The sequence below is a fragment of the Gastrolobium bilobum genome, unplaced genomic scaffold (genome assembly GCF_033153095.1).
Source record: "Gastrolobium bilobum isolate Gb01-03AN ecotype WA unplaced genomic scaffold, APGP_CSIRO_Gbil_v1 utg1885, whole genome shotgun sequence".
Classification (NCBI taxonomy): Eukaryota; Viridiplantae; Streptophyta; class Magnoliopsida; order Fabales; family Fabaceae; genus Gastrolobium; species Gastrolobium bilobum.
The window spans coordinates 635616-653303 of record NW_026899589.1 but is presented as its reverse complement, the minus strand read 5'-3'; the positions used below and the strand labels follow the sequence as shown (position 1 = coordinate 653303).

Sequence of the window (17688 nt, the reverse complement as noted above, 5' to 3'; positions counted from 1 at the left end):
TGCTTTTTACTTTTCCATGCAAAAAATTATCCCACCTAAACTTTGGGTTTTCTAACAACATAACCATACAACAATTTACACGTAGCAACAAAAATCAGGCAAGTTTTTTACCAGGGAAAGATTTGCATTTGTTGCAACCAAACATAACATTTTAATTTTCCATACGAAGCTTTCCAAGAAATTTCAATATAATCTGAGTAACAAACAGCCCCTAAATGCATCACTTCTTTCCCGACCCTTCCCCAACTTCACTATTTATAATTTTGTATTTACGTTCTTGCTAGTTGGTGGTCGAAGAAATTTTTTGCAGTTAACTGATGAGAATGTGATAAATATGGTTACACATTCTGCTTTGCTAGTGCCTTTACCAATTGTCTGAATATATGGTTAAGTAACCGGTAGCTTTAGCTCCAAAACTTCGTAGTCACACTCATCTGATCTTAAGTGTGGTTTTTCTGTTTCGAAAATCTTAGGTGTATATTATAATGTGAAAATAAATAATCATTTAGAATAGTTATTCAGTTCAATTTAATTGTTCATTCTGAACGAAAAAACCAATTTATTTTTTATTTTATAATGTGAATTTTTCCTAAAATATGAGTTTCCTTTTTTAAGTGCTCAACTTACCTTATTCTAGCTAAAAACAGATTAGATGATTCCTGTATGCCGTTGTGCACAACTATAAACACAATAATTATTTAACTGATGGGACCAATCGAGATGGGGTGATGGATATTAGCCCATGAGTTAGATAGCAGACAAGAATATTGCCACTCTGAAAGTGACTAGAAAATGAAGTTTCCGGGGTTTGGGAGAAAGGGAAGGGATGAGTATGACAGGGATGGCTATTATAACCAACGAAATGGGAGAATAAAAGCAGATACTTGGGTGGGCTATTCAGTTTTTTGCAGAAAGAACTTGTATGTTATATAGTCCAATGGTGTGTTTATTAACTAATAGATTGTATTCTTAAGTTATTTTTGGAACATAGAAATTCGTTAAATGACAATCTATTAAATAATAAATTATTTAAACACATTGAGTCTGAGTGATAAGTTTAAAATCACAATGGGTGAAAATAATTTTTTTCTAATTTTTAAACAATCATAAAAAGTCATCAACATAAAATGTAAGTTATTAGTAAAATAAGTATACCATGACTATAGAGAGATGGACAAGTAGCGTCATTAAAAGTTATGAAAATATGATAGTCTTTTAAAAAATAAAAGATGATGAAAATGCCGAAATGGAAAGAAATGGGTACTATAAAAAAAAAAATTCATCGAGCAAAAAAAAAAAAAAAAAAAAAAAAAAAAAAAAAAAGAAGAATGTACAGTTGCAGCAATAATAAACTCTCTTTACAAGTAGAAAATGTACAAGGTCTATACAATCCTCTAATATGCAGATGGCATATTTGGACTTAAATTCTAAACTACACATGCCTAGCTATCATATTCAACCCCAGGGAGAAAGTATATTCAGAAAAGACACTCGAGTATTAATAAGGTGCTTAAACAAGCAATCCAATCCATTTTCAATTCCTTCAATGACTACCACCAAAGCTTCAAGCTCTCTATGAGCAGATTGAATCTTCTCAGCCTCAAAATCCTTGATTGTGTTATCCATAACCATTCTGCAAAGTGCCAAGTCCACCTTTTCCAATTCATTTATATTTTCCTGTTGATTGTTACATTGAAGTGCCCCTTTCCGCATGAGTTTTGAGACAAATGCCCACTTATTAAGCCTCCACTTGAAGATTGGTGGAGAAAGAAATGCCACTAGTGACTGAAAGATTAAGCTGGTGATCAAACTAGCTTCTCTAAGAACCCTTACAACTGCAGAGAGGTGGTGATTAAGATCTAGGGAAGGAGAAGAAGCTCCAAATGACCCATCTATCTGCTTCAATAAAAGGAGAGATTTTGTACATCCCTTTATTGTGTTTCTTCTGAGACTCCAATATGAAGAGATATGGGTTTCAATCACTATGTCTCCAACCTTTCTCCTTCTAAGTGCTGATTGAAGTTCTCTAACATTTCCTTTCATTAACATTATAGCATCCCTTGTTTCACCCAATATGTCCAAGAATCTTACAGGGTAATCTAACAACTCATCAACCCATTTCTCGTTTTGGTGATGGGCTAGTGCTTGTTGGGTCAGTGACAATTTCAAAAGTTCTTCTACGAACTTGTACAACTCTGCAAGACCACGTAGACCAAAGCAAATTTTTTCCACCTTTGAGGAAGATGATGATGATGATGCCTCCCAAGACTCAAGCTTTTGTAGCTCCTCTTCAATTCGAAGTGTGCTTGGATGTGATCTAGTTGGTAAGCTAATAGATCGAATTCTATAACTACAAGAACGCTTTTGTGAAAATGTAGCCATAGTTGCCCTTTTCATCATAGTATAATAAAAAGGGTGCTTATAAGTTTGATTATTATTGATCTTCTCCTGTGTGGAGCAGAGGAAGAGAGAAGACCAAAGTATCTAATAGGTCATGATGCCAATTGGATATTTAACATGTGAAGGCAGTGTGTGGTTTTTTTTCTATGTTGTGTGGGTTTTACATGTTGCTGTCACGTCTTCCACCAGCAACACAATTAAGCACTCATATATTTTAAAGACTAAATAACTTTTTAGTCCCTAACAAAAAAACGCGGTTCCCACTTTAGTCATTTATAAAAATAAATTAGTCAGTTAGTTTCTAACAAATTCAAAGTGAACCCATTTAGTTGAAATCGTGGTCCCTCACAAATTCAAAAAAGACCCATATTAGTCCCTCAAAAGGACTAAAATGGATCCACTTTGAATTTGTTAGGGACTAACTGACTAATTTATTTTTGTAAGGGACTAAAGTGGAGACCGTATTTTTTTTTGTTAGGGACAAAAAATAATGTTTACTCTATTTTAAATGAAAACCCACTCTATGTTACATATATATGGTGTAAGGTGCACCTCATAACTTTGTTATGCTGTCTATTTACAAAAGATTCAAAAGGCCATTCCCTGTCTCTGTCTCCATGTCTACCATGAACCTAATCCAACGTTCATGATCTCCTTGTCTAGCAAAGTTCTGTGTACTTGCATTGAGCTATAGGGTTGAAGATATATCAATATATTTATTTAGTATTATTTCCCCCCCCCCTATTGTTATAGAGTTAGTGGTTAAAGAATGGCAAAAAATACTTATAATTTTCAATTTTACTAATGGCACGTCGTTACATTGTTCCTTGTAAGGATTGTAATAATGTTTGTTGCCCTTTATGTGTTTACATGAGTACAAAGTGATACGTACAAATTTGGGTAGAATTAGTTGGAATAAAGTAATAAAAATAATACAAATATAAAATAATGTGTGTTAAAATATGCATACATTGCCTTCGCATGACCAAAGAAATGTTTGGTTGAGGAAATTTTTTTGGAATAGTAGAGAAATGAGATAGATAGAGAAATGATTAGAAAGATAGATAAAGTGAGATAGGTAGAAAAATGTAAAAAAAAGTTGTTTGGTGGAGAAAAACTTTACTGGAAAAATTAGGTCACTTTATGAAATCAACAGTGCATTAAAAGCCAGATAACCAGTTTTCCGAAAAATTCCACCTTCAAATTGGGTTTCTAAACAGTGCGGATATCTATTTTTCTCATAAATCCAGACAAATTAGATAGATGGGTTTTTGATGAAAAACGTTGAAACGTGTTTCTAAAAGTCATACTTGAAAAAAATAGATATCCGCTGAAAAAACTCCCAACCAAACACCACCTTAAAGTTAATGCATGTATTGCTGATCTCCTCTATGCTTGTCACCACATAAGAAATTGTCCTTCCCCCATTGACATTTAGCACAAGTAGGAATTGGTAATATCAATTATTGTCTCGGCAAAAGGATTTTGATATTTTTTATGGTTATAAGAGGCAGAATTATATTAATTGACGAACCAATTGGTAATATTAATTATTGTTTTCTCGATCATCGTTGGACATATCTTGATTATAATACCAGGTAAATGCATATATGTCAACTCCCAACAACTAATACAGCAATAATTTAAAATCAGTACGTCAGGAAGAATAAATCCACGAACATAAGTTTAATACAGACTATAGCTTATCAAGCATCTAAACCATATGCTTTTAAAACAATTCGTCAACTAATGAACCCTCACAGTTTGTTTATACAACACTTGCTGCAATTGGAAAGGTATTGTGCAAGCGTGACTATATTAATTTAATAAAAAAATCAAAGAGGATGAGGAATAATACACAATAGTTGATTTTTAATGAACTCTGTTTTCTGATGTTTTAATAATGGGGAATATTAATGTCATGTTACATGAGAGTAGTTCTTACAGAGAGAATTCAAGTGTGACTCATCATTAAAAAGCAAAAAAGAAAAAAGGAAAAAGAGGAGATACGATTTTCGAAGTGAGAGAAATTAGATAACTATCTCATGTAAAATGAAAGTAGTATTTCCCTTTAATAAAAGAGATAAAAACACTACTTCTCATAATTCTTAATAGTGAGTAGGGATGTAAATGGGTTAGGCCGGCCTACAGAAGCCTACGACCTAGCCTATATTATACCAGACTTAGCCTATTATAAATAGTGAAATAGAACAGACTAAATTTTTTTAAAAATCTATTTAAAAAACAGGCCACGGACTTTTAGGTACATGTCGGGCCTATAAACTTACAGGCCAACGACCTATATCATATTATTTATTTAAAATATAATAAATAAAATTATTATTTTAATAATTTTAAATAATAAAATAAAACTATTTTAGTTATTATTTTAATTGTTAATTATTTAATAGGCTTAAATAGGCTAACAAGCCTATCAAGGCTTTTATTTTTTAAATACAGGCCATGTCAGATTTATAATTTAGAGCCTACACAGGCTAATAGGCCAACCATACACAATATTTTTTTACACAGACCTGACCTATTTAATATTTTTTTACCCCTAATAGTGAGCTCATGCAAAAAATTTATTAATTTAAGCTGCATCAAAATCTCTCTCAATAATTATTTAGCTTCAGTGCGTTTTTTTGTAGGTTTCAAAAAAGACGCAACACGATTCAAAGCCATAGGTCATTAATTAGGTAGGGGAGTTCATGGGTTAAATTGAACTGATTTTTTTTAAAAAACTTAACCGAATTGATTTAAACCAATCAAGTTCTAAGAATCAAATATTTTTTTTATTCCAAACCAGTTCTGCTCAAAAATAATTCGATTTGGTTTAGAACCTGATCGGGTCAAACTTATTAAAAAAATAAAAAAAAATAAAAAAAAGATAAAAATAGAAGACTGTACTAAATAAATAAATAAATAAATAAAATAGAAAGAAAAGGAAAAATAAAAAAAAGAAAAAGAAAATTTAATTCTTGAACTAATTCTTAAAAACTAGTTTGATTCTTAAATTGATTTTTTAAAAATCAATTATTTTAAATACAATACAATACAATTTTTTTTTTTTTTTAGCATACCCATACAATTAGGTCTATTGATGAAGGCCAGAAGCAATTTTTCTTATTTGTTAGCATATTCTTTCTTCCGAAACATATAGCTTGACTTCTAGAAAGTAGAAACGCCAAGTGGCTGCGAGGTTGATTTTTTCAATAATGTTTACATGAAACATTAAATATGTGCTGCAAAACAAATTGTTGTTTTCATTTATAAGATAACTTTGGACAGATTTAGAGCGTGTTTCTTTGTGCTTATAGAAAAAGTAATTTTTGTCTCTTTCTTAATTTAGAAATATTTTTTTATAAAAATTAAAACTATTTATATTTTTATAAAAATATTTAATTTTTGAAAAAAATATTTGATTTTTAACTTCTGTTTTTTTTAGAAGTTCAATTTTTTAGCTTTTAAAAAAAAGTAAGTTTTTAGCTTTTTTGTGACTTCTTTTTTTAAAAGCAAACATCCAAATAAATGAGAATTGCTTTTTTTTTTTTTTGTTGAGAAAAAGCAATTTTTGTAGAAGAAAAAGGCTATCCAAACGGCCTTAGGCATTGTATTTAAATACAAAATTGTGTGTGCTATGAACCAATCTTTCAGCATTAAATTTATTGTGTTTGCACCAGCGTACATACTACCTATGAATATTGATACCATTTAACATCAATGAGGTCGAAATAAAAAATCCTCAGAAAATCCCTAAAACTTCGATGTCATGCATGATTTGCAGCGGGAATTGCATACTCTATTGGGATACTATGTTCATGAGGGAGGCTCTTACAAAATTTTCACTGAGCCATCCAACAGCTCTTCAAAGCATTTCTGACCTTAATGATGAGAATTTGAGAGAACAAACAACTATTTGAGAGAACATTGGCATGGTTGCTATTTTGTTATATGTTCTTTTTTAGAGGAAGCTCAATGGTGTTGTGCTCTTACTAAGTCCTTGAATCTCTTTATATGGGAGCCATTCATGATTCATTGACCATTCCAACAGTGCAACAAAACTGGCATCACAATTCATCTCTATTAATCTACATGTAGAGCATGTGGTACGTACCCACATGGATTTCCCTTTGAGTTAGGAAAGTTTGTCACATCTTTGCCCAACATTGTGACATTGTATTCGTAAAGAACCTTGAGATACACCACCCCAAAAGCTAACTCGGGATACACCACCTCAAAAGCTAGCTCAAAGGGTGAGAGTGTCCAAGGCCTTATAAACTCCACATTAGTTGCACGTACAACCAATGTGAGACTATATATTCTCAAGAGCATGTGATATTCTTCAAGACACGAGGATAGTGAAATGGGTTTGATGTGCATGACTGGCATGTCCTCTCAATTATGGGTGTTCATCAACCGATCCAAACCGATTCAAACCGCGGTGACTGAACCGAAAAACCGATAACCGAATAAACCGAAAATCGAAAAATCGAAAACCGATTAAAAACCGCAAATTTTAATTGGATTGGATCGGATTTTGGATGGGTTGATGAAAACCGATCCAATTCAAACCGATCCAATATATTAATTTCTCTCTACCTACTTGGGTCTTTTCCTAATCATAGCCCAAAAATTTCTAAACCCAAGACCCATTAACCAATCAACTAAACCCAAAAAAAAATTTAGTCACATCACATCAACAAAATTTTATCTTTGAAGAGCTTCATATCTCATTGCATAAAAAAAACTATGTTATAATTTATTAATACTTTTGTATTTCAAAAAAAATAAATTTTCAAAGCCAATATATATAAAAGTTGTTATTTGCACAATAATCATGAAATAAATATTAGGATTTTTAAAAAACCGAAAACCAATCCAATCCAAACCAAAAAAAATTGAATTGGATCGGATCGGATTTGAAAAAAAATTAAAATCGAATGGATGATTATATAATCAAACCGAAAGAATTGGATCGGATGAGTTTTGCTTCCAAAACCGATCCAATCCAGACCGCGAACACCCCTACTCTCAATGTTGGCAATCAGAAAACCTCATTAGTCATCAACTAGTTTGCCTCCTCTAATGCCACTTTACCCTCTTGATTTCAAATATTAAATTGGCGCTACTTATGCTTCAGAGATGTTCTGTGTCTGGGTTGTCTCAAAATGAAGGGGCTGGAGCTGCCAAAAGGATTAAAGAATGGTTTTTTCAAGGTTGAGATCCAGATCCTGTGATATATAAAAAATGATCAATAATTTAAGTGATAGATAGGTTTATTGCAATTCTTATCACAAATTGATGAGGCAATAAGAAGTGTTAAAGAGTTGTCGAGTGTGTGCACGGGTGGCAATGCACTCAACATGTTTCCTTTTTATTGGGAAATACTATCCTACCGGTAAGAATATTCGCAAGTGACCTCACATTTTAAATGGTTAATTCAGTCGTATAAGTGTTTAATTACATTAATTTGACAAATTGTTAATTTAATTTATATTCAAGTTAATTGTAAGTAAATATATTGTTAGTTTAATTCAATAATTGATAGTAGAATTTGTAACCCTACCGGCCCCTTGGGGTAAGGTAGTACAATCCCATTTTTTATTTTAGAGCTTTCATTACTTACTAGTTGTTAGTAAGTTTTCGTTTTGTTTTAAATATAACCCGTGATATATCTTCCAGACAAATTCTCTTAACTTGATTATTATCACTTGAATCACTCCTTATGAGTGAAATTATTATTTAAATAAATATTATTTACCAAAAAAAATGGGTGAATTTAATCTACTTAATTGGGTTAATCATCCATGTCTCACAAAATTGAATTTATCAGCGAGACTTATTGCTTAAACCGAATAAATCAGTAAAAATGACTTATTAATTCAGTTTATTAACTATTAGAAAAAAAAATTTACAATAAGAATTAAAAAATTATTATTCATTAAGATGTTATTTCCTACGGTAGTAAATTAGAATAGTATAATATATGACTTGGAAAGCACCAACATGCACTTTTACAAAAAATTTGCTTGTCGGAACCGACACGCGGTTAATGCTTTGACATGCATCTGATATTTTTTTAAGTCTAATTTATATTTAATTAACTAAACATAAAAAAATAATTTATAAATTAATTTTTTTCTGTTATGAAATTTGACATGAAAAATTATTTTTGCTTTAAATTTATGTTATAGAATTTGAATATTTAATTAGTTATATAACTTATTATAAACTGTTATATGTATTAAATATAAATTATATTATATATATTAAAAATATTATTTAATATCAAAATGTGTTTTAACGTGTTAAAATATGACATTTTTAAAAATTAATGTGTGAGCATGTCATGTTCCGTGTCAATGTCGGTATAACATATAACACAACAAAAAAATAAAATAGGCTTTGAGCCCATTAGAAATCCATCGGGCTTTCAGGTAATGTCACAGGGACTGTGACCCAAGAAAGGATTTTAATATGTTAATAGAAAGGAAATATAAAAAAAAAAAAAAAAAAACGAATGTACTAGAATATGGAAATATGAGAAATCCATTCTAATGGAATTCTCATTTCTGAATCTTGATGCTCAGATTTGTCTAGAGAAAATCCATTAAAATGCAGAGTACATCATGGTCACTCTTAACATTTACAAGGGATTGATTTATGACTCACTCATCATTAGGCTAATGAACTATGATAGAAAAAATGTCACTATAATTGGACTAAACATCTAGGTACGCAATCTAATCCACCCTCGATCGAGATCATCAAGACTAACATTCAGTGTCTCCAACACTCATTCAGTGCCCCTTTGCATCGCTGTTTTTCATTCATGCAAGGATGGGGTACATAGCAGTGCTGAGATCTCCAATCCCATTGGTTTTCTTCTGTTATTTATTGGAAGAAAATAATCTCGAGTACTTTAACTTTGAGATCAACGAGGACCCTTTTGTTCAAAGAGCTGGCATGGTCGAGAATAGTATCAGAGAACAGAATATAGAGATGATGATGGTGATTGCTTCCCTTAAAACTCTGGCCATAACTATTAGTGAATTGATCTTTTTTCTGTTAAGTTTCTCTACAAAAGCGTAAAGATAAATTAGTTACCCCACTTTCTTATCAGACATTATTTTGTAGCCAGTATTAGTAACTAGTGTTTAGGTAGAGAACATGATAAATATAAACGCTATGATCTTTAGAGAAAAGGTGATCTAAAACAAAACATACCGAAATATAGAGTATAAACTTTTCTTTGTATTTGATTGTATAACTATTGAATTGCATAAATGTACAAAATTGATTCGGCAAAATCTTAATTTCAATCCTCAGCAGATCCCTAAAATTTGGACGCTTTGGAGAGAAAATTATGACAGAGCACACACTATTGAGTCATTATGTTCAAAAGGCAAGCTCTCGTTTTAATCAAGTGCCTGAATACTCTCTCCAAACCATTCTCTATGTTTTCAATGGCATTCTCCAAAGCCTCCAATCTTTCACGTGCAGCCTGCATCTTCGCTACATTAATAGTACCTTCACTTATAAGGGTACTTAAAGATGCTTCCATAAACTGCAATTCATTGAAATTTTCGGAGTTCTCTTCACATGCTATCACCCCCTTATGCATCTTTTTTGCCACCAAGAACCACTTGGTTGCCTTTGACTTTGAAGTAGGCACGGCCAAGAAAGACAAAAAAGGGATTGGAAGATAGCCATGTTTATTGCAATGACTTCCCTTAGCACTCTAATCAAAGCAGCAAGTTGGTGATCTTGATTCAAGAATGGGGATACCCCAAATTTACTTTCCATGTGCTTCAAAGATGTGATCAACTTCCTAGCATTCTTCTTCACCTTCTTTGAGAAAGAATTATATTCGGCTACACTTTTTTCAATACTTGAATCTCCTTTTCTCCTTCGAAGGGCAGAATGAAGGGCTTGAACATTTTCCTTAATCTGTAACATGGTGTCCCCTGTAATGCCACATATATCCAAAATTCTCATCGAACCTTCCAAGAGCTCTTCCACGCATTTCTCACCTTGATGGTGAGAAATCACTTTTTGGGTTGATGCCATGTTGAGAAGATCTTCCAAGCAAATATAAAAATCTTCAAGCAAGGACAAGCCAGTGCAAATTGACTGAGATGAGGATGTGGCTTCCCAAGTTTTAATTTTTATAAGCTCCTCCTCTATTGTAATGGAGCTGGGATGAGATCTAGAAGGTAAACTATTAGAGCGAACATGGTTCTTGTTTGCCATAGTTACTCTTTTTGTTGTTTGTTTTGCTTCTTTCTTTCTTTTTTTTCAAAGGAAGCTCAATGTTTATGTGCTCTTACCAAGTCCTCCTTGACTCCATTTATATAGGGACCATTCATAATTCATTAATCATTGCTATAGGGAAGAGCAAGTGGTTCACGCATGTGTTTCCCTTTGAGTTCGGTAAGCTTGTCACATCTCTGCCCAACATTGTGTGATTATATATGTGATATTCTGCAGGATACCACGTTAGTGAAATGGGCTTGAGGAATATGGCATGTCCTCATAGTGTTTGTAATCAGAAAACCCTATTAGTTAACTACTACCTAGTTTGTTTGTCTCCTCCGCTGCCACATTACCCTCTTGATTTCTAATATAAAACTAGTGCTGCTTATTGCTTCAGAGATGTCCACTGGTTGTCTCAATATGATAGAGCTGGAGATGCAACATGGATTAGAGTGGTTTTTGCAAGGTTGAGATCCAGATCTTGTGATTTAGAAAAGAGTACAATAATGCAAGTGACAGATAAGTTTATAATAATTCAGATAACAAAATGATGAGAAAATTAGTAGCATTATATTAGTTAGGTGGGTGCACCGTGCACGAGTGGCATTCAGCATGTACTCTTCATGTCTCCTTATTTTGATTTTCACCGGAGCTTTCATTGTTTGGTACTAAGTTTTCCGAGTTTTAACTTTTTAATATATGATGGAGCATCCTGATAGTTTCTTTACCTCGATTTTCATGGCAAATCTCGAGATACATTAAGGATAACGCGCACTGTTCTTCATGTTTTACGTAGCCTTTGCTAATAATAATTGTCAAGTTTTTTACGTGAAAAATCAGTCTAATTTTGGCATGAGGTTGTTTCCTGCTCAGTCATGGACTGTAATAGGTGGGTTGTTTTCCGTTTTTCTTAATTAGGCCTTGTCTTATTGTAGCTATTCTAAGAAAATCTGAGATAACTAATGGTGAAAATAGATTCATATAAACATTTTAAGGCAATATTATAATTAATTTTACAGCATATAATTAATTCTTATTGTGATATTGAGGTTATACTTCTTTTGAAGCAATTTTTTTTGCAATTTCAAACCCTGTAACTGTGGAGGCCATTGCTCAATTTGTTTTATAGGTAAGATTTTATTTTTTGGGGAAAAAATAATAATAATAGAGATCATTTGCCTATAAGTATCAATAATAATACTTCTCATGTATATTTTAAGGGAAAATATTTATCATTTTAAAAAACATAAATTTGTATATTTCAAAGGAAGTTACGGTATTTTGGTGGTTTTTTTTTCTTTCATCCTAATTTTGTGAATGAGTGAGAAGGTATAAAACTATCAAAACACAATAGTTTTACTTAAAACGAAATAAACTTGTATATTTTAAAATCATACTTTTTTCATATTTTAATATAATCTTATTTTGTGAAAGATCTTAGTCATTATTTCATAAATTAACGATCACAATTTAATTAGAAATTCATAAAATGAAAAAGTAAAAATTATTATTTTATTTAATTGTTGATCTTTAAATAAATAATTGACAGTCTTATAAGATTCATTCCTAATAATATTAGCGATTACTATTTCTTATGATATAAAAGATAAAATTATCTCTTATACACATAAAAGTAAGTGGGACGCATGTGGGGCCATGTAAAGAGGAGAGAGAGAAAAAAAAAGTATAGACCCCACACTTTTTATGTATGTGTAAGAGATATATATTATCTCCTATAATATAAGAAATACTAATATCATGATATTAATACCAACTCATTCTAATATAGATTTTGAAAAAAGCTAATTCCCAACTAGTTTTTATGCCAACGAAAAGTTTCCATGTGTAGCTTCTTCCCCACTTTGGTCATTTTGCAAATGTTCTCAAATGTGCGTCACAATAGCTGAAAGCCGGATGAATTTCTCATAGCATCAAGTCTAAATCTTCATTATCAATAAATAATAACACACTATTGTAGAAAAAAATTTAAAACCTTAAATAAGTGATACATTTTGTACCTTAAGAAGTGATTATTGTAGGTGCAATTGGATATGCAGAAGCGTTTAAATCGTTGCTGCTTGAGATGCAACGAATCATCATCGTTTTTCTAATTTATATAAGGAAAAAATGTTTATTCTTTTAAATGACACAATTTATATCCTTTCACTCTCACAAAGAGGTGGGACCCACACCTTTATTTTTTTGTCAACTCTCTCTCCTCCTTTATTTATCTCTTTCTCTCTCTTAAAATAACACAACTTTATATCCTTTAAAATGACACACATTTTACCCTTTATATAATACCTATAACCCGTTTAATTAGAAAATGGCATATAATTAAATATTTAATCAGGCATTATAGGGTTTAATGAAGTAAAAAGCTTAATCAAACGAATTTAAGTTATTTGGGGTAAAAAATACAGTTAATAAGATTTTGGGATAAAATTGTGTGTAGGCAAAATTATCTAGAATGTAAAAAAAAGTTAGAAATATTACTAGAAAAATATTCTAGTCCATTAGATAAAGTTTGATAGTGAATGGAGGTGTGTAGATAAATAAGCTTTTACCAGTTAAAGTAACTTAACCTATATAAGTTGAAAAACCACGTAAGCTCCTTCATTTCTTTCTCCTCCTGCATGCGTGTCTCCCTTCTATGTGCATCGACCATTTTGGAATCAAATCTTCCAAGGAGCATAACTTGAGCTAGAGTTAACGAAATCCACCCATTCCAAAGCTAAACTTGTGAGAAATTTTGAGAGGAACATATTGGTACCCATATTTTCGGTTGGGGTTCATTGTGGAGAGAGATTTTCCACCTCTTCTATTTCGATTTACTGAAGAACTTTGAGGATTTTGGGTGTTGTGAGTGCATTGGAGCTTGGAGTCTCCTTCCTCTAACATTTTATGGTGAATTATGGTAAGTTTCCAACTCTTAAACTCCACTTTCTTGAATTTTTGAATTTAAGGTGATGATGAATAATGACCTTCCGAAAATTGGTATTTTAGGAGATTAATGATGATTGGTTGTTGTTGTTTCATTTTGTAGACTTGATCCCAACGTTGTTTTGAGCGATTTCTCCACGGATTGGTTGTTGTTATTTTGTACATGACATGCTTTACGAGTTTTACTATCTTTTGAGATGTGTATGTCATGATATTCTTTTGTGAGCATGGAGATGTCTATGTCTTGTTGATAGGATATGCATGCTGATAGTACTATACGTATAGGTTTATGTTACTTACCTAATTACATCTTTTTTGGTTGGTTGATGTAATCATGTAAGTAACACCATGTACATTGTTTTGGAAACCTGATGATTATGAGATAGCCTAGGTCACGGATGACTGGGCAATATGATCTATGTACGTTTATGCCTGGATTATATTAAACTGCTAATCAGGTTGAAATTATCATGGTAAAAATACCACCAATGGTCCATAATACAAACGAAATGTTGTCCGTTTCATTTTGACCAAAGAGGCGGTAAAGATCACAATACATATAGAAAAACATAAGGAAAAAGAAAAAAGTTAATCAAATTTTTATACAAGGTCTAGTCTAGTGAATTATGAAAAGAGCTTCCGCGTTTAATTATTTAAATATGCTGCGGTATTATCATATGAATGTTAATTAACTGACTGCAGACGGGGTGTTACAATTTACCTCTTCATACGTAGATCTCGTGCAAAATCTCCCCATGTATAATTCTCTTTCACGAACTGCTCTCCTCAGCGCCGCAACACGAACAAACTCTTTGAGGATGAACAGTGGCCTAGACTATATCTCAAGGGAGAAGGAAAAGTATGTGGGCAATTTTCAGATCTGAGCTTATCTCTTTTAGTTCACTGGCCCCATAGGCTGATGACTTAAGTGTGATAGTATTTATATGGGTACCAAAAAACCTAGCTCTAAAGTCTCTTTGGGCTCTAGACTTCTTAGGCTATTCTCATACTCTTAGTCCAATTAGGCTTAAGTAAAAAAGCACAAACCCAACAATTATAACCTATGTTACTTTAATTAAATTTAAGTTCAAATTAACAAAAATGATTAATAAAAAATTACTTAGTTTAGTTAGTATATAATATGTTTAAAATGATTACTGTAAAAAAAGTTTTTTGATAGTTAATAAGTCGAATTAATTAATTATTTTTACAGATGCATTCGGTTTAAGCAATAAGTATAATGACCCTCACATTTATTTATGGATTTAATATTGAAGAATATTTAGAAGAAAAAGAAATAAAGTCACCTTTGGTGAAAAAGGAGTAAAAATGACGATTAAAGGGTAAAAATGCGAGTAAGAAAAGTTACCCTAAAAGTGAAAGTAAAGTTAGAAATATGAGTAGAAAAATATTCTAGTCCAGTGGGTAAAATTTGGTAATGAATGGAGTTATGTAGATAGATAAACTTTTATCCAGTTGAATTTTACTTAACCTATATAAGTGGAATTTCTAAAGAAAATTACTATTTCTCCTTCATTTCTCCGTCCGTCTCCTGCGCGCCTCTGTCTCTCTTTTTCTTTTTGTTCATGAATAGTAACTAAATCTTTCAAAGCTCATAATTTGAGCTAGAGACCTCCAAATCACTCTGTTCTAAAGCCAAACTTGTGAGAAATTTTCAGAGGAATCCATTAGTACCAGTATTTTTGGATGGGGATCACTGTAGAGAGAGATCTTCTTCCCCTAAGATTTTGAATTTCATGGAAATTGGGGTTTTGATGGAGCTTGAAGCCATGAGAGCTTGAAGCCATGGGAGCTTGAAGTAAACTTTCCCCTTCGTTCTAGGTAAGTTTATGTTAAGAAATCCTAGTTTTCTTTGAGTTTTGAGGAAGATTGAATTTAGGTTTCCATTTTGAAAGTTTGGTTTGAATGAACATGTTAGAGCTTGATTGATGCTTAGCTCATGTTGAGAAAAGTGTTTAGATGAGAATTTTAACGGTGAAAATATATTCGGAAAATTAAAGATATCGCATTTTTGAATAGTGTCGTCGTATACGTGAATAGTGACATATACATGAATAGTACTGTAGAGATGAACAGTACCGTACATATGAATTGAAGATGGAATAATACTCTAAGGTGTATGAACTTTCGCTTTGGTGAAATAAAAAAAGAAAATAAGGTAGCTCCTTTGTATGGCCTTAAAATGAGTTTTGGCCATTTTCAAAGGAGGTATACGTTTGGAGTTACTGTTTCGCCAAGTGAGAACACTTTTATGGGTAAAATAAAATATATAGATGGCAAAGCTTGGGTTTAGGAACTAGACAAAGAGAAATCTTGTAGCTCCTTTGTAAAGGGCACTTTGCCTTAAATTGGGAAAAATAGGCTTTTAGGTGCTAAGAGGAGTAATGAGTGTTCTAAAGGCCTTTTAGGATTATCCTAAGACTAAGTGAATATGTGGAATTTTGTGAGGATTTGTTGAATAAAGAACCACTTACTCATGGCCTAATATGATTAAGTAAAAAGAAAACTGGTTATGACTTGTGTATTGGCATAAATGTAGAAACGAAAGTAAATAATAAAGTGTATGTCTTGTAACTATATGGCATTGTAATATTTTATTGAGTTTTGTTTTGGATTCTTTCTCTAGGTGTGCCTAAGGACTGAGCGTGTTTGGATTCCTTTGGAGCTAAATAGGTAACTTGTGTTACAAGTGAGCAAATTGGTAAAGCTTCAAAAGGTAAGCTCTATGTTTAAAGAGTATTTTCCTACTTGAATGCTCCACCATGGTTAGGGACTATGGTTGGATTGTATGACTGTATTTGATGCTTTGTATAGATGCATTCATATAGAACTATTTGATAATATGATATGTTCTGTTCTGATGTGATTTCTGTAATGATCTTTGGCTATTGATTATATGTGTGCACGAATGTCTGCTTGGGGTCCTCCCTTGGGATTGACTGTGTACCTATGTCATATGTTGAGTTCCGCTTGGGATCCTCCCTTGAAAATGGCTGCGTACATTTTTGATATGATATGTTTTATTCTGATGTGATTATTGTGATGATTTTCATAAATGGTTTATATGCACTGATTTCCGCTTGGGGTCCTCGATCCCTTGGGAATGACTGTGTACACTTCTATTACGATATTTGTTACGTGCGCCGACTTCTGCTTGGGGCCCTCCCTTGTGAATGACTGCGTACATCTCTGATAAGATATGTGTATATGCTTTGTTCAGTTATGGTATTTGCTTATATAATGTCTTGTATATTATGTGATATGCATCCAACATATGGGTAAATCTAAGCCAAAAAGAGAAAGAGTATTGATTAATCTTAAGCAAAAAGGCAATAATTACTGTTCATCTGTTAAAATCTCAATCAGAGATTGCACAACTGATTTTATGTTGATTTCGTAGGAAAAGCAAACAAATTGGAGCTAAAAAGGAAAATGCAAAACTGAAAGCCCACGCTGAGAGCGTGGGAATGACGTTGACAGCTTGAAAGGAGCTTTTCACGCAGAGACTTCCACGCTACTAGCGTGGAACTGACGCTAGTAGCGCCAGACCTTCATGCAAACCACGCTGTTAGCGTGGAACCCACGCTAGTTGCGTGGTGCTCCAGTATTCTGAACAAAACTCCCACGCTCACAGCGTGGAAGCCGCGCTAGTGGCGTGGGAGGTGCGGACAAATCAACATCAAATCCTGTTTTAAATCAGACACAGATCAGACTGAGATTACGACAAGGATTAAATCAAGATTCTACACAAGGTCAAAGACTCTATAAATAGAGACTCAAACCTCAAGAGAACATAACCTTTATGCACAGGAGAAATTGCGAACAATAGGAATCGGAGCAAGCTCTTGGTGACTGAAGCTTCAAGATTTCTTCTTTCCATTCTTCTGGTTATTATTTTATTTTATGAATTCTTTTCAATACTTTGAATTGTCAGACATGAATATGTCTGGCTAGTCTTTTATTATTGTGATAAGGGTCACAGCCCTTGATGTGAACCCCTTGTAGTTTGATTAATTTTATATTTAATTATTCTAATTGCATTTATTTTATCTTGTTCTTCTACTT

The 17688-nt window shown here is 32.5% G+C and overlaps 1 protein-coding gene and 1 pseudogene across 1 annotated transcript; both read right to left on the bottom strand.

The window, feature by feature from the left end:
- Positions 1 to 1455: 1455 nt before the first annotated feature.
- LOC133291739 (uncharacterized) lies at positions 1456 to 2400 on the bottom strand. Its single transcript, XM_061490048.1, has one exon. It carries the CDS (start codon positions 2398 to 2400, stop codon positions 1456 to 1458), a length of 945 nt encoding a protein of 314 aa, XP_061346032.1.
- Positions 2401 to 9784: 7384 nt separating this feature from the next.
- LOC133291758 (uncharacterized) lies at positions 9785 to 10656 on the bottom strand (annotated as a pseudogene).
- Positions 10657 to 17688: the final 7032 nt, after the last annotated feature.

Bases quoted from the DNA above. Each gene is read 5' to 3' on its own strand.
- LOC133291739 (XM_061490048.1), bottom strand. From the start codon at position 2,400: ATGATGAAAAGGGCAACTATGGCTACATTTTCACAAAAGCGTTCTTGT.